The sequence below is a fragment of the Scophthalmus maximus genome, chromosome 12 (assembly GCF_022379125.1).
Source record: "Scophthalmus maximus strain ysfricsl-2021 chromosome 12, ASM2237912v1, whole genome shotgun sequence".
Classification (NCBI taxonomy): Eukaryota; Metazoa; Chordata; class Actinopteri; order Pleuronectiformes; family Scophthalmidae; genus Scophthalmus; species Scophthalmus maximus.
The window spans coordinates 17,618,469-17,640,815 of record NC_061526.1 but is presented as its reverse complement, the minus strand read 5'-3'; the positions used below and the strand labels follow the sequence as shown (position 1 = coordinate 17,640,815).

The 22,347-nt window shown below is 44.5% G+C and overlaps 1 protein-coding gene across 1 annotated transcript in view; it reads right to left on the bottom strand.

Annotated features, from left to right (window-relative positions):
• Positions 1 to 21,807, bottom strand: part of LOC118318513 (lysine-specific demethylase RSBN1L-like) — a 28,041-nt gene extending 6,234 nt beyond the window's left edge. The window contains exons 1-6 of the mRNA XM_035648253.2: positions 21,038 to 21,807; positions 14,159 to 14,305; positions 9,976 to 10,544; positions 9,724 to 9,882; positions 4,508 to 4,645; positions 2,891 to 3,033 (exon numbers count right to left, since the gene is read on the bottom strand). Coding sequence (XP_035504146.2) covers positions 2,891 to 3,033; positions 4,508 to 4,645; positions 9,724 to 9,882; positions 9,976 to 10,544; positions 14,159 to 14,305; positions 21,038 to 21,728 — 1,847 coding nt within the window. The 5' untranslated portion in view covers positions 21,729 to 21,807. The remainder of the gene's footprint in view (positions 1 to 2,890; positions 3,034 to 4,507; positions 4,646 to 9,723; positions 9,883 to 9,975; positions 10,545 to 14,158; positions 14,306 to 21,037) is intronic.
• Positions 21,808 to 22,347: the final 540 nt, after the last annotated feature.

Sequence of the window (22,347 nt, the reverse complement as noted above, 5' to 3'; positions counted from 1 at the left end):
TCTGAGCTGACTGTAGGATGACAGTAATGAATGTAAAACCGAAAAAAAGCTGGTGAGTTAGTGTGAACAGAAGAGGCTGTTGAGGGAGGAGAGCTGAACATGCACTTCTACAGTCAGTGATATTCAAAAGTCTCCCGTTCATGCAACTCTTTAACGACGACGTCCCACCGTATGTCAGTCTGAACTGCACCGAGTGACAAAGATGGATTTCCTTTGCGTTCATGGTCGAATAAAGTGGGAGGGAGAAGACGAGAGGACGAGGTGAGGTGACGAGCGGCGGGGAGAGGGAGGAGATGATGGAGGGAACAGGGGGAGACAGAGGTGGGGTGAGGAGGGATGAGGCACTATCACTATCACTAACTGTCTGCGGCCATTAATGAACCGTTGCAGTAGAAGAAAAGGGGGGGACAAGATGACGTCACCTAAAGCAGGACAGTCAAATTTCAAGTGTAAAGCAAAAATATGGCATTTATTTTTATTACACATTTTTTTGGTCTGGACATTTCAAGGGACGTGTACGTCATGATTTAATGAATAAATAATAAAATCTTCAAATTATATCCTGTATACTTGTTTTTAGGCAATGATATGAACACGATGAAAAATGTTTTGCATGCTGGAATCTCCTTTCCCGTTCAAACTGGCCATTAAAAATATTTAAAAAAAACCCTAATGTGCTTCCATTGTAAGGGAAGAGAGAGAAAATCTACAGTCAAAGTTGCTGCTACACATTTGTCCATGTGGTAATCAGCCGGTTGTTGTTGGGTCCGACACGTGCAACATGTTGCCGACGGCCTGCAGGTCCGAATGGCACACGTGTTCAGCATAAGGCCTCGGTCCCGTTCGTTGCTGTTACTCTGCAATTATTGTCAGTCTCCGGAAGCCTCGACCCTCTTTTTTCACTGAAAAGGCCCACATTTTGGGGGTTTATTTTTATCATCGGACCACTATATAATCTTAGCTGAATTCTCAGACTGCTAGTCTCAGTTCTGACAGAAACACAGCAGCCTGACCTTTTTCAATAAAAACCACCAGGAAAAGAAGAAGAAAAAAAAAGAGTCAAAACTGTAGACGAGGTGTCCCTAACAAATAAAATCTTGTCCATGTCCCTTTCTTACTACTTCCTCTCTTCACTGCACACTGTATTTTTTGTACTTTACACCCAGACATTAACAATCACAGCTATGACATGTTCAATATATGGGCTTTCTGCAAAAGCACTTTCCAGTTCTTTAGAAAGTAACGGACCAGTGCTCCGGAAATAAATCAACTTAGAGGAGGAAAGAGAGGTCACGAGGAGGAAAAGAAAACAGATCGTAGGAGAAATAAAGAGAGGAAGATACTTAGAGGTGGCACGAGGACAAGGGCAGAGAAAGGAGGCAGAAGTGGAAGGAGAAGGGAAGAAAAAGGAAAGTGAGAGACTGAGGAGAGATGTTGGAGACAAAAGCCGGAAAAGTACACCTCAGATTGTAGATTGTCATATTGTAATCATTTCTAATAATAAAATGCTGGGGCGATGAGACAGGAAACAAAAGAAAGGGGAATATCTAATGCACCTCTCTCTCTCTCTCTCTCTCTCTGAAAACAGATTCTTTCAGCCCCAGCTGTCACACAAGTGTTTCTGACAGTCGTTTAAACTGACGTACACACTCCTTTTTACAACTAGAAAAGTCTGACTGAGCAAAGCTTGCTTGGGGAAATCTAAAGAGAAACAACAACAACAACCAAGGGCTGCAACAAACAACCATTTTTCAGAATTGACTAGTTAATTCATTGATATAGTTTTTTAAGTAATCGGTCAACAAAATGAAAAGTTCTCCAGGTCTTTAAGTGGAGCAGCTTGAGTTGTGACCAGTTTTTCATTCAAGGTTTTTTTTTCTGCTTCAATTTTTCCCTTGTTGGATCTTCCAAATTTCACCTGATGGAAACGTTCTGGGAGTTTGCCCTCGTCAGCCACCGTAGATGAATGACAGTCTCAACTACCCAAAGCCCAGTCCAAAACACACACACACACACACACACACACACACACACACACACACACACACACACACACACACACACACACACACACACACACACACACACACACACACACACACACACACACACACACACACACACACACACACACACACACACACTTCACTATGATATAATACCAGGAAATCCTCACAATTTAAAAGCAGCTATTGGGATATTTGTTTTTTTTATTTTCAGCTTAAATCAACTATTCCCAAAAAATAAATGAATACATAAAAAAGAAAAAAAGAGAAACTAGCGATTACACTACCAAACAACGGAGATAAAAGAGAAATGAATTAAGCGTGGAGGAGATGTGTGTGTGTGTGCGATGTGTGTCCTGTGCTTGGCTGGCTGCCATGTGAAGTAGCGTCTGATGTCGACTCTATTAACATAGCGATGATCTCATCTCAGTGGAGAGCCACATACCGCTCACACACGCACGCGCACACACACCATTTCGTTCATGCTCTCACTCAGGAGGCATGTGTGTTCGTGTGTTTGTGCAGGACAGAGCTTATGTGTATGCGACAATGACACAGACTAACTGAGAGGGTGTAATTGCCTCATCCGGAGATGCTGGGCTACAACAAAGCTTCATGCGGCCATCGCGGATGCTGATGAGCGAGAGTGTGTTGTTACTGTTTTCCCCCATAATCAGTCCTCGTGGGCTGTGTGAGGAGAACAGAGGCAAGCTGGCTCATTGAGACACACACACACACACACACACACACACACAACTGAGCCTGTGTGGGCAGTACAAACAACATTCACAGAGACCAAAATCCTTTCAACTCCGTCCCCGTCTCAAGACGGCATTCGATCCGAGTGTGTTCACACAATGTACGGTAAACTGTAGCGTACGCACCGTTTTCTTTTAAAAGGAGACTTTGGTATATCAGCAACGGGTATCATCTGTTCGCCCGGTCTGACCCACATGATGGGGCCGTCGTCGCTCTCTTCGGGACTCATCGGCCTCAGACTGGAGAACGTCCCCCACGGAAGAGTCCTCTGCGTACAGACAGGCGAGGAGGAAGGATAATGAAAGCAGCATGTTAGCACGTCGCTCACCCTTTCAGCTGTTCACCAGTTAATGAAATGGTTTGATTTATTCCAACTTTCCCCCTGGCAGCCGAGGTTGCTGCCAAAACCAGAGCCAAAACCTCTCCACAGGCAGAAAGCGCCAGAGGATGTGGCGTCTTTTGATATTCGGCTTACGACAACACTCCTCCACACATCGTGCAGGAGATTTCAAGTGTCGCCACGGGATAGCGGCGCAGCGGGGAAAACTCGCCGCGCCTGCATTTCAGGGACGGCGGCGAACGCGGGGGTTTGGAGGTCTGTTCCTGCACAGACGTTACTGACACCACCACCTAACGCCTCCTGTTTGCCAGCCGCCTCGGAGAACATTAGGTTTGTGGTTGATGTTTGCGTCTCGCAGCATCTCTCCATCTGCTGGGTTCGTCTTATTTCCAAATAGTCGGTGGTGTAAATACGTGGAAAGATTTAGGCGCGTGTAGTTTATAGCTGCAGACATTTGGAAAGAATAGACTATTCGGGAGGTATAATCGAGTAAATTATGAGTTGAATATCTAACACCCTACTTTATTTTTCAGTGAAAATGTGTCGGCCAGCGGAACATGGTCACAAAGCGTCTCGTCTAATCCTCCAACAGCCTGATAATAAAAGCCTGATACTGAGCTCCACTGTTGCCCGAAAACTAAAAACACACCAAAGACCACGCTGCTGCACTGGGTGACATGTTGTACTTCCATTACTATTGACATCAGGTCAGGTCAGATTTGTTATCCCTGGCGGTAACCTTTGTTGGCAGTCGATTGCACAAGAACAACAAAACAGTGCAGAACAAAAAATAAAATAAAAACTAATAATCGCGACGGTGATAATAATAACACCTACATTTATATAAAAGTACCAATATGATGAATCCTATTACATACTAGACGAAGCACAACACCACAATCTTGGCCTACTGAAGTTACTAAAATTAATATGCTAAAATAAATGTGCAGATTAAACAGAGTTTCTACTTCTGTAGCACTTGGAACAGGCTGCTTTGAATCTCACCACATACAGTACACCGTCCTGCTGCATTAAATGCTCAGAGCACCACATAATGAATCATCTGGAATTAGCTCCTAAAAAATGCACAATTCACTGGTGTTTGAGTAACGTTTGATCAAGACCAGTGGCCCGATGTTTATGGAAAGAATTCTGCCCTTTTCAGAAATCAAAGCTTTACATTCATGAGATACGTTTCCTTTCCCCTCCCTGCACAGAAACGTGTTATACATTGTAGCATCCTCATTTATTTCCTATTAAAATAAAAGATAAAATATTTGTAGATAACATTGTTCAGTCACACAATGAAAGATTTACGCCTCTGTCCGTTTCCCCGCTCGTTATCCTTCCGCACATTCTGTCGCCTTTCGGGATTACCACCATTCATCCTGTCCCGACTCACCTTCAGGAAGGGCGACTGCTCCAGCATGCTGAGGAATTCTGGGAAATAATTGCCGACCTCCTCGTCCACGGCTCCCACCAGGCTGATCTGTCTCATTGCGCCGGCTCTGTATGTACCGTGACTGTACGTCTTCTTCACCTGCAGCAACCAGAGGAACAATGTGATGATATAACGCGTAATCTTAACACTGCAGGCGTTTGACAAAAATACGTATAGGAGACTCAACCCTTTTCATCCAAGAAAAGTATACTGAATCTTAAAAAATATTAGGGATGGTCCAATTCCGATACCAGTACCGGAAATGCCTCAAACTGTAGAAGATAGTGATCATCTCGAGCAGCTTGACACCTTAAAACAACAACAAACCATCTTCACCGATTGAATTTGTTAACCGATTGTGACCAATGAAACCTTTTAATTATATAGCTTTTTTTCTTGCTAGATGAATGATTCAAAAATCCACAAAGGGGTTTGAGGAAAGTACATTTTTCCCCCAATATTAGGCAGAAATGTAGTTTTTATTTAGCTTTTCTGTCCTCCTCCCACACCCAGGACAGGGTGAACAGCAGAAGCGTCTATGTAGCTAAATATGAGATGTGATCTGTTAAAATTAGTTTTGATGGACTAATTTTGATGGAAAAATTCTATATTGTTTGATTAAATCACAACGCAGGGGAGCACAAAAGGAACGCACTGTCACTTTGTCCAAAAACACAAAAAGAGTTAAGACCCTGTTAATCACCACCGGGTGTCAAAGTAGACGCTGTGTGAGTGAGTGTGTTTTGGCGGTTTCACTTGATGTCTCTGCTCCTCCGGTGTGACTCAACAGTCTGTTTGCTGCGCTTCACTTGGCTGACAGAGCATTGCATGTGTGTGTGTGTGTGTGTGTGTGTGTGTGAGTGAGAGAGTCCAACCCGTCTCCCATACCCTCGGCCCTCGACAGTGTCTTTGTGTGTGCAGTTCCTGCAGCATGTGGCCTGCACGCTGTACTGCCTGATCTGTGTGTGTGTGTGTGTGTGTGTGTGTGTGTGTGTGTGTGTGTGTGTGTGTGTGTGTGTGTGTGTGTGTGGATGGTAAATCACCAAAATGAATCATATTATTCGGGCATCTGGGTCTGTGACACTGTGTAATATCCACATGGATGGTGATGACTAGAAGCTTTAAATACTCCCTCCACAGTCCACACATATATAAACACAACTTTAAATAGTCTCACTGAGTCAATGACCTAGATACTCGGAGGAAAAATATGTGTTTGTGTGTACACGTGATTCAAAAGCCCAAAAAGTATTTGTATGTTTCCACATTTTCTGCATACTTAGAATAGTTTGTGCTCAATTTTCTGTGTTTTTACGCATGCATAATTTCCCACATAGTTTGCAAAGACAACAACTATCACAAGGAGAGTAAGAGTATTAGAAAACTCTAGCTCTGCCTGAAATGAACAGATAAATTTAACGGTCGGTGATTCTCTCTCACAGAAGAAGGCAAACAAAAGGAAACAGGAAGTGTAACAGACTTCCTCTGAGCGGTGCTCGTCGAGACGCTCCAGTACTTTGTCACCTCCGCGTACGTGCGTAGAAACACACCACGGGGGAAACGTGTGAAAACAAATGACCAGCATCATAATCATCTGTGTCTTTCGCTGCTTAACTTCATCATAAGCCACATCACAGACATACAGCGGGACAAAAACAATTAGAATTCTGCACACAGAAGAAAAAGACCCCGGTGACATTATCTAAATTTACTGCATCTCATTTGGTATTCCTTGTCTGCAAATTCCTAAGATTAAAAAACCCACATAATTATATATAATTATCATTACTGCCATCTCTCCCCAGCTGCCTCTTTCCTTGGCTAAAAGTAGTATATTTTAAACAGATCATCTGACTCCCCTTCCACTTTTCACTTGCAGATCATCTTGTTTTTCTCCCGTCTGTCAGCCGCTCCACCTCCACCTCTTCCTCCTCCTCCTCTGCCTCCTTCCCTGATGATACTCAAGTCCCTGGTGGGAAGTCTATTAGATCAAGCCTTGCTCTCCTTTCTGTCTCTGGTTCACCCACTTGTTAATTCTATGACAACTTTTCCGTTGTCCTGCCGACTCATCTCTCACCCTCTCCGACCGAGTTTATATCTTCTCGCTGCTCTCTGACCTCTTCCTGACATCCGCGCGTCTGTCCGCTTCTTCCTCTCTTCTCAATGTGTGTTTCTAGATCATTATGTCCAGTCAGTCAGTGTAGTGCTAAGTCTTTTAGTCTATTACTGTGCCTGCGTCACAACGAAGCTTCAGGCTGCTGACTGGTACCTCAAACACAATTGCACACACTTCTCTTACATAATCTCTACCCTGGCTCAGACACAAACAGGCATGTGAACGCACAAACACTTTTTTTGTAAAGAAATTGTTGTGTTCCACCTGCTTTGTTCCTTGATACACAGAGTTGTCACCGGGACTGGCTCACCGCTCCACCGCGGCTTCTGAAGCTGAAATGCGAGACGGGCGCAACATCAAAGTCTGGGTCTGATTTGTCAACAATGGTGGAGATGGTCTGTGGCCAAGTCAAAAATGCTGCCTCCAGGTTGTTGTGTCAAAGTGCAGTAAGATGCAGCTACAGATATTAGATGAAGTCTGCAAACAATTATCTTGATTATGATCTGAGACCTCCACAGCAAATCATCTAATGTAAATGAAACTTGTGTTTTTGTCAAACAGAGAGAACCAGAAAGTCCCAAAGGGAATTCCCATAATATATAAAGTGTTTGCTTCAGTCTTTTTGATTAATGCACGACATGTTGTCCTTCATAAAATCGGCATGCTAGTTGCATGTTGCATGTGTACTTAATTTATTCTCAGATTTTTCATTTTGGGTATTCACATCTATCAATAGAATGTTTAAGGTGGTATTATCCTAGTGTTTTATGCATGAATTCACTTGCATGTTTTTTTCAAGAGTTTTAAGCATACTAGCAAATATAAATAGGATATTCTAATTATTTACTTATTTTCCTCTATCTTTGCATTCTCATAAACAGATTTCATTTTCAGATCTTAGATTAAAATAATGTTTGTTTGATAAAAGTCGGTACGTCAATGACACACAATATTACGTTGCATTACACAGTCTAATTATTATAATAAGGTAAATTATAACGGCAGTAATAAACAGTCAAGATTAAATTGACCAGTTTTCTACAGTTATCCATTAAATGATCATAGACCATATTCCTTTTTCCAGTCGTGCCTCTATACATATATTTACATATTTTCGTAAATACGCTTACACATCTTTGAGTGTGAACAGTGCAACACAACTTTAATCATCACACTGTACATTGTCTGTCGGGCTGTACTTGCCCTGGGAAAATGGAATCCTGTAATCTCCCATAATCCTTACCAGCACCGAAGATGCCTTCAGTCAGGTGCTGAATACAAATAACCGACACATACCAAACACTGACGTTTTGATCATCTCACACACACACACACACACACACACACACACACACACACACACACACACACACACACACACACACACACACACACACACACACACACACACACACACACACACACACACACACACACACACACACACACACACACACACACACACACACACACACACACACAATGAAAATTAACACACACTAGAGAAACATAAAATGTGCATGGTAAACGATTAATCTCTGTATGTGTGTGTGTGTGTGTGTGTGTGCGTGCGTGCGTGCGTGCGTGCGTGCGTGCGTGCGTGCGTGGACTGTATGTCTACTTCCCAAGGTCACTGCTGAAAGCGAGGAGGGGAAAAAAATTAACAAGACCAGTGGACAATGACGTTAGCTCTGCAAGGAACACTACTCTTAAAGGGACAGCCTGGGACACGGGGGTTAGACAGCAATTTTTGACCTTTAATTAACTAATTCAATTTATTCCGAATCATGCAGAAATCAATGTGGAGGCAAAATAGACTATATATTAGAAAGAATAATATCATGAATATTTCATTATGAGAAGAAAAAATAGTCAGAAGGAGTCCGATAAGAGCATAAACTGCTCTCCCCCCGTAGTACCACACACCCACACCCCCACACACAAGTGTGGTAGCCAGCATAGCCCGCGCACTCACATTGAAAAAGAGCAGGCACTATCTCAATACAAAGCCACTCAGGAGGTTTGAGGCAACAAAAGGCTTTTCATTAGTGAACCACACACATGGGACAAGACGCAATGAAGAGGTCTCGCTGTGTCCCCGTGCGCAGAGGAGACTATCCAGACACACACCGCCCGCACACACATATTTCCTGTTTTTCCAGTTGTCCTCAAAAGGCCATGTAGTGTGCCGAGGGGCATCTAACTACACCGGCTGCTGCGCTGGTGCTTTTTTTTTTTTTTTATGAAAGGAAGAGAAGAAAAAACACCTTTTGTGTTGGTCTTTGACTCAGTAATCTGACTTGCTGTGAGCCTGCCACCTGTCTGACTGCAGTCATCTCTTACAGCCTGTAACTGCACTTACAGCTTTTCATCCTCTCGCTTATTGTACCGAGGGAAGAAGTCTCATTCATGGAGATGAAGGGAAAGGACAGAGAAAACCTGGAGCTCAGTGATAGAAAATGGCTGTGATTTGGCCTTCATGGTGGACATTACCAAGTTCCCCTTTGGTCCCAACCACATTGTCAGTGCTTCTGAAATGTGAAATCATTTTCATCATCAAAGACAGAACGACATGAAAAGTGAACAGAGGGGAAGTGAACATATTTATGAAGCCATTTACGAAGGAACCAGCTGATTTGCCTGTCAACCTACAACGGGAAATCATTGAGCTGCAAAGCAACAACGAGCCCAACGCTACCACAATCTCTCTCTGCTCGAGATCCACAAACCTGTGGATTTTTCCATTCTGAGGAGACAACCAGTGATGTCTGCATCATCATTTCTGACAACCAGCTGCTGCGAACAGTTCTTTTCAAAAACACATTGTTGTAAAGACTCGGCTGGCTCGAGACTGACTGGCCCAAACCTGGAAAACGAGCCTGGCCTCAAAGAGAAGCAGTTCCAGATCACATTTCAGAGGTTAGTGTCATGTATGTGTTTAATAATTTATTAAGGCCTTTGAAGGATGATATAAAAATGGAAATGGCCCCTTGATAGGTAAAGGTTCCCCACCGCTGGTCTGATCAATGTTCCTCTTTGTGAGGGATTGTGTCCGACTAACCTGAGTGTAGAAATTAGCCATAGTTGTAGTTTCTATGTCCTTCTTTGCCAGTATCTCCATTTTGACTGGAGCCGATGGGAACTTGGTGGAGAAGTAATCCAAGAAATCGGGCAGGTAGCTGGCGTCCCCGTGGACAATTCCCATGACATAATGAGCTGCCTGGAACACATGGTAATGTAAAGCAATTTAAATAAGGTTTAGGTTTAACTTTTGGAGAAGAAAAATCTGATCTGATCGATATCGCTGCCGTACCTGGGACGAGTCCTCGCTGAACGCCAAGGTGACAAACTCTTGGGCAAACCTCTGCCTCTCGCCCATTGAAAGAGAGGAGAGCTGTGAAGTGTAGGCGTGGGCCACCAGCGCCCCTCCGTTGGGCTGGTTCTCTATGTGGATGTACGGGGCGAACTTTAGACCGGCCACGCCGGGATAGGTGCACTGTCGTGGTGGTTTGGTCAGGGAAGGGAGCGGCGTCTTGATGGAGGACGACGGAGAGTTGGGAGTATTGTGAAGAGAGGAGTTGAAGAGGGCTTTTGAGGCGAGGGGAGGAGAGGAGGGCATATGTAAAGTTTTGTTGTTGGGCGAGGAGTAAACCGGTAGCGGCGTCTTGAACGGAGACAGGGAGGAGTTGTGTGTGTGATCTGGGGCTGAGGAAGAGGAGGATGGAGGCGGGAGGAGCAGGCCGGCACAAATGGTTTGGCTGGAGCGGTGGTACATCTTAACTCGTTTGTGCTTCTCCCCCTCTTTGTGTTTCTTCTTCTTTTTCTTCTTCACTTTTTTTATTTGCAGCTCCTCTGCGTTGATCTTGGCTTGCTCTTTTTCATCTGGACAGTGACACAGAGAGAGAAAGACAAGGAAGGATTTCATTATGTACAGAGAAGAGACATATTACAGGAGAGGACTTTTCTTCTTTTAGGATTTTTCTCGTGCTCTGGTGCTTATTTGTATGAAGATGAACTTCCAGTAAAATAAAATGAAGAGGAAAACTGACAAAACTGCAAAAAAGGTGCTAATTATGCTCCAAGCCATGTTATAAGAAACAATGTACAATAAAATACAATATTTTCACCCAAAATGTTTTATTAATACTATTCACAGTTTTTTTTATTAATAACATTAACAAATTAATTAACAAAACGAGCATGAGTCCTAACTATTTTAAGCAAATGTGGACAGATGAGTCACAGCTTTTCCCAGATGGTGTCCGTCTCCTGTGGTGCTTGCACAAAATAAATTGAAAGAGCCCTGCAATGGAATCCCTGGACATAGCAGATATGACTAAGCCAGGAAACAAGCTTTCAAGTGACATATTCGAAACAGATATAATTCTGCGCATGGAAGTCCACCTCTTAAAAGCCGAGGGCAGGAACAAAGCGGAACATGCAATTTTTACACAGTGCTACTGTGTGTGTACATCAGAGAGAGTGTGTTGATCTGCAAACATGTTTGTGATTCATTCTATCGCAGTGGTTGTGTTACTCGGACTACGTGGACTTATGTACGTGTGTGTGTGTGTGTGCACCGCGCGCGCATCAGTTTGATAGAGGTGGTGCTGCCTCGGCATAACACACACACACACACACACACACACACACACACCTACCTTCCGTCTTGTTTGTACCCCGCACACGTTCAATGCAACATGAGACACGATGAAAAACACGGAGAGAGATACAGAGAGAGAGAGAGAGAGGCATGTGCAGCACAATGCCCAAGATACTAATCCACAAGCTCTTTAACCCACAAGTCACCGCCATCCCCCACTTCTCACACACACACACACACACACACACGCACAGCTGAATATTACATTGGTGATATGCAATACGGAAAGAGATTGTTCCCGGTTTGCAATTTTACGACCTTGCACTTACAAACTGAAAATGTAGATACTGAAAATGATTCTTGTTTCCGAGAGCAACAAAAAGCAACTTTAAACTTCCTTTCAAATGTCAATAATCTACATGTGTAATATTCAATATTCAATCCAACCAGACTAATATTTTCAAGCAAGAGGTTAGTCAAACATGTGCAAGTATGTTGTGTGCCTCAAGCTACTTCACGCAAAAAAAAGTCTTCTTTCCTTTACTTTTTGTGGTTGAAATACTTTCACTGTGAAGCTTGTGTATGAAAATATGTTCATAGTCTCAGCATGTGTGTTTAACATATTAGTTTTATGCATTTCTATCTATCTGATTTAGCAGGTGGTCATGATTTAATGAGTGAAGGTCAAATAAGTTCCCGGTCAAATAAACACGCAGCGAGGCAGAAGCCAGAAGAGCTGTTTGCTGCTCTCTGACTTCCTGTGCATGTTAACTCTGGCTGCCTCTCTCTCTGTAGCCCTGTTGAGTTCTAAACTTTACACTCTCACACTGATTCAATTTCTAACTTTCCCTCCATCGCCCTGTTACTCCAAACATTTGCAAACACTGTGATTAAATGCAAATATTCTGTGAATAAATGGCTCGCTCGCTTGCTTATCGCTGTAACTCTCCCCGCTCTCTGCGAATCTGATTCAATATCCCACAGTGTCTGTTATTGAATACACACAAGATTATACACAAGGATTTCTCACAGTACGACTGCAGACTTACACACACGTCTTTCCCAAGCCAAGTGTTTTCCTAACTCTACGCTCATGCTTTGGGCAGGAGGACTGAAATAGAGTGCAAAATAATCCATCTGTAATTTTCATCTGTAGTCACCGATTTTTGGAACGTGGCCAAAGCCCGGCCGAGACTTTGACATGTCACAGTGGGCTCATGATATTCCAGCGCAGGGACAAGTCTGCAAGTCTGACTGGAGCTTTTACAACAAATCAAATCATTCATTCATTCATCGTCTACCGCTTTATCCATTTAAGGGTCGCGGGGGGTCGCTGGAGCCAATCCCAGCTAACATTGGGCGAGACAAATCAAATCAGTCAAAATAAATGCAGCGTAGCTGTATGTATGTCAGTGTGCAGTTAAGTCCGTCTGAAAAGGTCATGTTTTTAAGGGAAAACAAGTCGCTGCCGGCGAATGTGGAGCTGCTGTTCAGTGGCTGAGATCAGATTACACAGAGAAAAAGAGCGGGGACGGAGATTGCGTCACGGCGCTCTGCAAATAATTCACTACTGTCAGGAGGTTAACAATGGAGCGCTCCCCCACATCCATAAAAAGTACACAGCAGAAGACAGACGAGTGCATACAGTAGAGCTGGAAAAACGGCCGACAGGTGAGTCGGCCTTTTGATAATTTTCCCTTATCTTATAGGATACAGCTTCATTTGTTTTTGTCCCTTTTGTGTCTGAATTTACATTTAACCGATTTTGTTGTTTTAGTGCTTTTTTACTTGTGATTCCATATCATCTGGTTGTCCGGACTCTCCCCTCCACCCGCATTTACTTTGGTTTGAGTACAAGGAGTGAGATAAAACAGAGGAAGGCAGAAGACAGAAAGTGAAAGAGAGAAACAGCAAAAAAGCAAGACTGGGAAAAAAGAGGGATTGTTTTTAAAGTCTGTGTAAATGAGACTAGTAACAGAGAAACTGTGGCACTGTAAACATTGGATAGGCTCCGTTGCCCTAGTCTGTGACTAGGACAGACTGTCTGCCCTGTCACAATCCGAGCCAGCAGACGTACCATTCAGCACACACACAGTGTCAGAAGGTCAAACTAAATAAACCCCTGAGCCAAAATTTCTCCGTCTGGGGAGCAGCATGGTGCAAAGGTCAACCTAATGCCAGGGATCAAATTCTCAAAGAAAGAAATAAAATGGTTACAACCACTGTCACACTCACCACACAGATCCTGCTCTATACTGGGTCTTTTGTGGCAACACACACACACACACACACACACACACACACACACACACACACACACACACACACACACACACACACACACACACACACACACACACACACACACACACACACACACACACACACACACACACACACACACACACACACACACACACACACAGTAATAGACTTTTGTCCAACACCCACTGGGACGCTGGACGGTTGTTGTATGTTGCTTGCACGTTTTGGTGATTTACTGTACAGCGCCCTGTGAAAGTAGGCCATGATTGGTTATCTTGAAGTGAGTTATAAATCTGTGTTTTTAACTGCAGCAAATGCAATAAATGCTTTCAGTTGGTTTCTAGAAGATCTGCCCCATTTTCTTTCTACAACTCATTTAAATTAATATTTAATCACATCATCCTCGTGGCGTTTCTTTTTTTCTAGCCGTATGTCATGGAGAGTGACAGAAAAGAGAGACAGATATAACCAGTGGCCGTGGGGTGGATCTTCTCATAGCAACCAGAGCAGACAATCTGCTTCCCGTTTATGGACAGAGATACAACGCTCGTCTGGACGGAGATTGTTTAACCAATAGTGAAAAAAGTCACTCGGTATGCACGTACAGTGTGTGTGTGCTTCCACTCACCTTTAATTGGCTGCTTGACTTCTCCGTTCTCCCTCTTGATCTCGTTCATCACTTTGTGCTTCTTCTTCTCCCGCTCTCGGTCTTTGACTTTCTTCTTCTCTCTCTCCTCTCGGTCTCTCTCCTTTGCCTTGTCCTTGGCGGAGTGCTCTGTGGAAGCAAAGAGAAAAAGGCCTGAGGTCTCTTTCAGATTTATCTCTTGCCAGGTGCTTCACCTCAGCATCACTTTAACTTTTCCGTTATCATGATCTAAAAAAAGGTCTCCACCAGCCTCTAGTCTCATCGATCATGATCTTTCGGCAGTATAATGACCTTCCAATTCCCTTTAAGACTACACCAGTCACTACAACTGTATTCATAATCACTAACCTACATCTCCTCCGGATACGTCTCAGGTTTCTACCCACAAACTCATCCCTAGTCTCCCATGTTCTGCCCCTGACCAGCACGACTACGCTCCCGTCTTAAAAGTCCCCATCCCCTTTTCTCTCATTTCATTTCCTCTACCAGCGATTCTGCGCCTGACAGATTCATTTGAGTACTGAGGTTATATTACACATCGAGGAATTGGAGTGCGCTCTAATGCAACACTCATTCCAAATTGCTGTGTGTGAGAGCATCAGTTTAAAATGTAAATATACCATCGCGCACACACACATCTCTTCAGTTGTTGGCACACCTAACTGGACATAAACACACATTTACATCTGTACATCAACATTTCTCACCTCCTGCTGAGCGAAGAGAAAAACCTCTACTCTTAAAATAAATTTTACTTTATTGAAATGACCTTGAATTTATTTACCTCTTTTCATTCTTATTTCCTTTCATTTCCCCCATAAAGAAATATAAGAAAAACACCTTAATTTTTTCCCGACATTCCTTCTTTTCTTTTTACCCTTTCTTTCTTTTCCTTCCCAAAGAACTTTTTTTTCTTTGAACTCTGTCGGAGCCATCTTTAAAAAAGGGAAGCTGTGTTTTCAGACTGTTCACTCTCCTGTGGATGTGGGGAGTGGGAAAGTGAACACAGGGGGGTTGGACTCAATGTTTGCCGGATCAAAGGAAGAAATGCTTTGAAAGTAAAAAAAAAAAAAAAGGCTTAAAAAAGGAGCAGCAGGAAAATTAGAGTTACAACGATACACTCCTTTCAATGGTATATAAATAAATACCATGGCATTTTGGATTTTAGAGGCTCATTTTTCTCTGCTGCTGAAGCAGGTGGTCATTCCCCTCATACCCTGTGGTTAGGAGGAGGAATGCCAAGACTTGACTAACCATTTAAGAACTATGCAAAATAAACGCTGTAAAATTACCAGACACGGTTACAAGCAGCAGCCTGGTTGGGGGAAAAAACAGCCCGTTGCAAAACATCAATTTAGCTCCACAGGAAACTGCCTACAAAAGGAGACTTTACTCAGATCTACTGCCAGATCTGAAAAAACATGTCAGACCATGCCGGAGCAGTAACACATTGACAAAGTCAAAATTCAGAGGCAATCAAAGGTAAATTAACCCAGGTGGCTGGTGTAGCTTTAACACAACGAAGAACGGGCAGATTTATTTATCACGGCTTGAGAGAAGGGTCTTCCCCTTCAAATAAAGAAAAGTAAAATATTTTTGAGCTTCATGGGAATATAGTGCTGCAATAGTAACCATTCCATGGCTTGAGGAGGGTCACAAGTTCAAACTGGTCTGTAAAATTATGTAAAGCGAATGCATCACACAACCAAAGATGTAAATGACTCAGAAATGGAAGGCCTCAGTGAAACTGAATCTGCTCTTTTCTCATTTTGTTTTGTGACTTTCCCGCTGCAGCAGGTTTCAAGGGGGAGCACAGCAGGTGGTTTTCACTGTCTGGATGATCACAGGAAAGAAACTCTTTGAAAAGATAGAGGGCCGGCGGCAGGCAGTTTGTAAACTTTGACTAACTTTTTTGCGTTGTGGAGGAGAATCAAAAATTCAGAAAATCAATGGCGTATCCACATTTGGATGTTTGCATCTGCCTTTGATATTAACTTTTTTTTAGCATGTGTACTAACTTGTGGAAACCTGAGGCAGGCAGCATGGTGTCTAGTGCTGTCGCCTGGCCAGGATTAAATGTGTGTTAGCAATGTGATAAGACTGACGACCTGTCCAGGGTGATCCCTGACTCTCGCCGAACAAAATGCACGCTGGGATCGGCTCCGACCACTGTGACTCCAAAACAAAACCACGGGTTAAAAGAAAAAATGGATGAAGGAAATGCTTTAAACAATGAACTTTAGAAAAGGTTTCAATATGAATGTCCTTTCATATTATTCACATAATCTCTTTTTAACATGGATTTTTACTCTGCCTCTGAGTGACTGATTGAGAGACATCAGACTTTGTTGTGTAGATACCGTAATTAAACTGACTCACTCAAACTCTGTCTCTGTGGAAGAATCTGAACGCTTCAGAGATTAAACAGGGTGAGCTCAACACTGGACATCACAGAGTGTGGAGCACTGCCACTTGAACAAAATGCTAGACACTAACAAGCGTATGAGGTAGACTGGGATGAAAGAAAATAGGTAAAAGTCAATCGGGCCTACGGTGAGCATGTGCATACTTACATACAATTCAAAACATTCTGTTGTTAATCATATACCACTTCAGCCCGTCGTCAGCAACTCAGAATATTAAAGTGGAGATGAGGGGGACGAAAAGATGGAGTCCCCAGATGTAAGTAATTGTAATGTCAACCACTTCCACGTGGAGCTGGCTGGTCAGACAAAGGAGGGCCGAGGCCGTTTTCACACCTGAAAGTCCTGTACTAATGTCTGTGTCTTCGTTCCATTGTTTACATTTCTTCCGGTTAGTTTTGGTTTCACATTGCAATTCAGGGAACGCACTAAAGACTTTTGTATGACATACGAACGTTCTGTCAACATCGCCTACATGAGCTGGGTCTCGCACTTCACATTGATTAGTTTGTGGACGTCTGACGTTGGCGTGTGATCAATTCGTCATTATGGTATTACTGCCAGCATCACCGACTTCAGACGCAGAACTCAACATTAGTTTGAATGCCCCAAATGAAAATACTCGTCAGTCATCGGAGGAGAGGATTGCAAGCAATCGCAAAAATTGCACTTACATATTTTGTCTCCTACTCTCCCCATGTGATAAAACGCCTCATTTTTATTCTCTTCATTTTTCATTGTTTCAACTTCCTGCAATTGGTCCGAGTCGATACCATACGAACCAAACCGTGATTCTGGACCAGACCGCCTCTTTTGGTTGGACTAAACTAACTTTCTTTTGGCCCTCACCTGGGGCACCTTTCACACTAGTTATTTTGGATTTCGGAATAAACTGAAAAGTCAGAAGGTTGAAAGAGATTTTCAGATCGTTTTGGTCAGAGTTGCTATGGGACTAAGTAGACTGGCCCCTTAACAAAACCCTGCAGACGTAAAAAAAGGCCAGTTAAGCCCCACTGGAGTGGAAAAGCCATGCTTCACCAGCCGCGGTGATCTCAAAAAGATTTAGCAAAAAGGTTCATAAAGTCTTTGCCATTTTGCTGAACTGCTACTGTACATCCAGAATGAAGTGTCTCGTAAATCAGCAACTTAATTGAGCGCTGATTGAAGCTAAGCTTCACTTTCTCTCCCTTTTCTCCTCTGCCGCACTCGGCCACAGAGAAGTCGTCCCAGAACTGGTCAGGGATTCTGTCTGCGCAGTTCATTTACATGCACACAAATAACCCAATTACAGCAATTTGGACGTTTACATGAGTCACAGTTTACATGAGTCACAGTTTACATGAGTCACAGTAACGAGACTTAATGTTTTCCATGTTGCTGCGAGCACCTTCGTGACAGGGTCCGGCTACTTGTGACACAGATGCATCGTGAAAGCTGCAAAAGACACCTAATCTGAGACTTACGTGGTGCATGTGTTGAGTCAAAACACAGGTTGGTGATTAAAACACTGTCAAGTATTCCAGCTTCATTGACTGAGTTATGATGCCTCTGCATTCGTCTTAAATGGGAGTACGATTATCCATTTGAACTGCTCATTGCTTAAATTATTGGGAGTACAACTTTTCATATAATTATAAAGTCAGACTGCATGTAAATCCACTGGGCGACTCAGTAGCTGTTTTCATACATTAACTCCAGTGCATGTCTGAAAGCAGCTAATGTACAGGTCAAACAGTACACTTTGCCTCAGAGAGGGTCAAACTTGTGACCACTGAAAAAAACAAAAATATGTCTTGAACGCTAGACAAACCTACCCAGTTGTAAATCCAATCCACCAATCCATATTTGCAGTAATTTGTCTCCTACTTTAAGTTTTCCTTGTCTTTGCCCACTTGTTGACACTGTGTCTTATTACAGTACAAAATGTACCCTGGAGTCACTCTGCTCCCTGGCCACTGACTCCAGCCTCGCCCCTACAGCAAACCCAACCGCCAACATCACTGTGATGATGTGATACTCGTTGGATCCCTGTAGGAAATTCTTCCCCTCCAGGAAGGTCAGAGCACAGTTTGGCTTCTCCGCAGTGCCCCTGAAGCTGGCAGAACTCACTCTGTAGCTCAAGGACATTTCGCGGCACTGTGCCTCAAACTTGCCGCGCCATTAAAGCAGCCTGTCAAATCACTGGGTCGGCCCGCCGCTCGGTACCTGAGCACTTTAATCCTGCAAAAACACTGTTCTCGTGATTAATGTGCATTCACACTCCACTCCACGTTCATATTCTTCCCCATCTTCACATTTGAGGCTACTCAGGATAATTACCACCTCCTGCTGCTGGCCAACGTGCAGCTCTATACACACTGGCACTAAGAGGCTCAGTTTGTTGCTCAAGAGGAACCTACATGGAACCGTTGAAGGAGTGCAAATATTAATGTCACTACATTCTAATTAATGACTGTTCAGTGAGAAAGCTGATTTCTGAAGTTACAATGGGATTCATTGTGTGAAGTGAAGCCATGAATAATTATTCCTAACAAGCTTGCATACAAGATTAACAGTTCTTGAATTAACATAATCTGCAAACATACTGGTTCCACCAGAAAACAAACAAAACTAAATGGTTCTTACTGTTATGGTTGCTCTATGAAAAAAAAACCTAATAGTTTATTAATCCTTTATTGTTAAACCTTTGAGTATTGTGCTTTTCAAAACTCTAAAAACACATGGCCTGTCACCTATTGGCTTGAATAAAGTAAAACTGACAACCAGCACAGACGGTTCGCCAGACAGTGTCTCTGATCGTGCGTTGGGGCTACTCGCCAGCAGCACGTCTCGTTCTGGTGTTCCCGCCGACTGCGGTGGCCGTTCAGAGCATGTCATGACCTCTTAAACAACCCAACTGGAAAGGGTGACATCATGCACTCACACACACACTCCGCACGGCGCTCATGTCGAAACACCAACGCACAAATACCATTTACACACACACACAGACACTGTTTGAGACACTGCTTTGATGTGACAAATATACCCACAAAAACAGGAACACAGAAAAATCAATTAACCCAGAGCAGGTTCATAAAACAGTGTGACAAACATAATAATTTCCTCCCCAGGATCGAATACCAGGAATTTATCTTACAAAATGACGTGGCATAATGTATTGATCATTTCATCAGTGAGCTTATGTCTATTATGTCTGTTGTGGTTGAGTATAATAATACTGAGCTACATGTATGTCATATATACAGCTCCCCCTTTACTTTGTAATATGAGGATTATGCTAATATAATAGCCTTTTATCTAATACAGTTCATGTTAGGAACTATTTATGGCATATATGTGACATTAAAATTTGTATTTGACCTTCTGCATACATTGTGTAACCTTACACATGTGAACACAGTTTCAGTAGACTAGATGTGATTTGTTCTTATAGGTTGCATAACAGTAAACTTAATGGTATTCGATTTGATCAACTGTTCTACCTGAGTTGATTTTTTAATTTTTCTTCTCTGACCCATATATATATATATATATATATATATATATATATATATATACACATATAAAAACCACAACAACATCTGTGGTCATATACGTATTGACTCAACAATGTGTCCATACTCTAATCAGTAGTAACAGCGTTATGATAAAGGTTTGGCAGAATGACTGCATCGCTCCCTTCTCTCGTGCATGTTCGCAGCATCGACAACGAGCCCCTGGCGGAGCTCCGCGCCTGTTTCCCCCCACGCAGCCCGGGGGTTACAGAGGGGGGCGTGGCGCTCCGCCGCCGCCACAACACTCACACTATAATGGCGGGCGGCCGCCGTGTTGTTGTGACAGCAGCGTGTAGCCCGCTTCGTGTAGCGTAATAACTAACTGATTTTTTTTTTTTTTTTTGCCGCAATTGTTTGGCGCTCACGCGACAGAGACAAAAGGATGTTTTGAAGACGTCGCACTCGGGCGCCGCTCGACCGTGTGTGAACGGTTGAGCGGCGGCGCGTGACGTCGTCGCAATTCCGCAGCAGCGCGAGCGCAGCTGGTTCCAATGTGACGAGCGCGTCTCGCGACCGCGGCGGAGTTCACGCGCGGGCAGACACGCAGCCCGCGGAAACATCGACTACAACCGGGGGGATGTAAACACCCCCTCACCCACACACACTTTCGAGTATCACGCGGGAGCTCGCACAGCGTTTAGGAAGCGGCAGCTAGTCCCGAACGATCGGGACCGTCCGAGGGCCAGCTGGCCGGCAGACCGACTGCACAGTCCGGGCGCCGCATGTCCACGTCCCGAGTGTCCGAATCCCCCGCGAGCCGAGTCGCGATAACAAGGACGCGCACCCCGGGCTCTGCTCGTCGTGAACACAGACGGAACTTTGTGTGTCCACGGTTCAAAGTACATGTTTCAAAAGAGAAAAGACGCCACGGCGGTGCGTACCTTTGGGTGGCGACGGGGCATCTCCATTTTCTCTCTTCGCCGCAGAAATGTGATTCACTGTGTCGCTGCTGTTGTTGTTGTTGTTGTTGTTGTTGTGTGGGACGTTGCTCCCGGGCGCGGAGGTCAGCGTCACTTTGTGTTTCTTCTCCTCCTCCTCCTCCTCCTCCTCTTCTTCCTCCTCCTCTCCTCCGCCTCCCTTCGGGACCTTCTCCCTCTCGTTCTCCCGCTGCCTGTCTCTGCTCGGCTTCTTGGGTCTGGAGGACGGCGGCGGCTTGTGCAGGAAGAAGTCGCTCTGTTTGAAGACTTTGTGCGTGTTTGTCGGTGTTTGGGCTCCGGCGGCGGCGGCGGCGGCGGCCACCCCCGGGGGGCTGCCGCCGCTCGCCTTCGCCGGGCTGAAGCTCCACGAGCTGCCGCCGTAACTCTGCTGCTTGGCGGGCTGCGGGAGTTTCTCTCTGCCGCTGCCGTTGCCTCCCACTCCCCCGTCCCTGCTGAGTTTCCTGGGTTTCGCGCTCCGCTCCTCGACTCGGACCTTCTTGGGCGGCGGCGGGTGGAAATCCCGCGAAGGCTGAGAGCGGTTGTTGTCGGGGGCTCCCTTCGCCTCGGTCGGCTTGACGAGCGGGCTCTTGGCGGCAGCTTCCGCGGGGGCTACCGCGGCTCCGGCGAGGCGAGCGGAGCCCAGCGAGTCAGCCATCTTGAGGCTTCTATTTACTCTCTTCCCCCAACGGCCGTCGCTGCTGCTTTCTGCACGACGTGCAGGCAGCGGAGGGGCGGGGCGCGCGGTTAACTGACAGGCGGACAGGGAGGGGGGCGGGGTTAAGGCGTGACTGACAGGTAGAGAGGGAAAAACGAGAGGCGTGGTTTGAGGTGGCTGTGTATGTACTGATGATAATATATTTAATGTGGGATAACAATAAAGAGCAAATTCACTCTGTGAGTGCAAGACTGGATTACCAACCAACCTGCCCGCTGGGCTCGGCTCCGGCCCGCGGGTTCACACCACGTTATCTGGGCTTGTGTCATTTGTCACAAACGTTGATACATTTTTGACCATTCAAGTGCAATTGTCAACTCTGGTGAGTCGTCCATCTTGTGCATGATCTCCATAGCTGCAGTCGGCGACCTCGCATGTAGACAGTCATTAAATAAATACGTACGCTGTTTTCAAAAACGCACTGAAGGATGGACAACTTACCAGGAGGGGCTGTATATGAGAATGCAAATGTCCGCCAGTGTTGCAAATGTTGAACGTTTCCTCCCAGCCCTCTAGTAAGATTTACAGAAAATTGTAGTTTGAGTGAGCCCACGGAGAC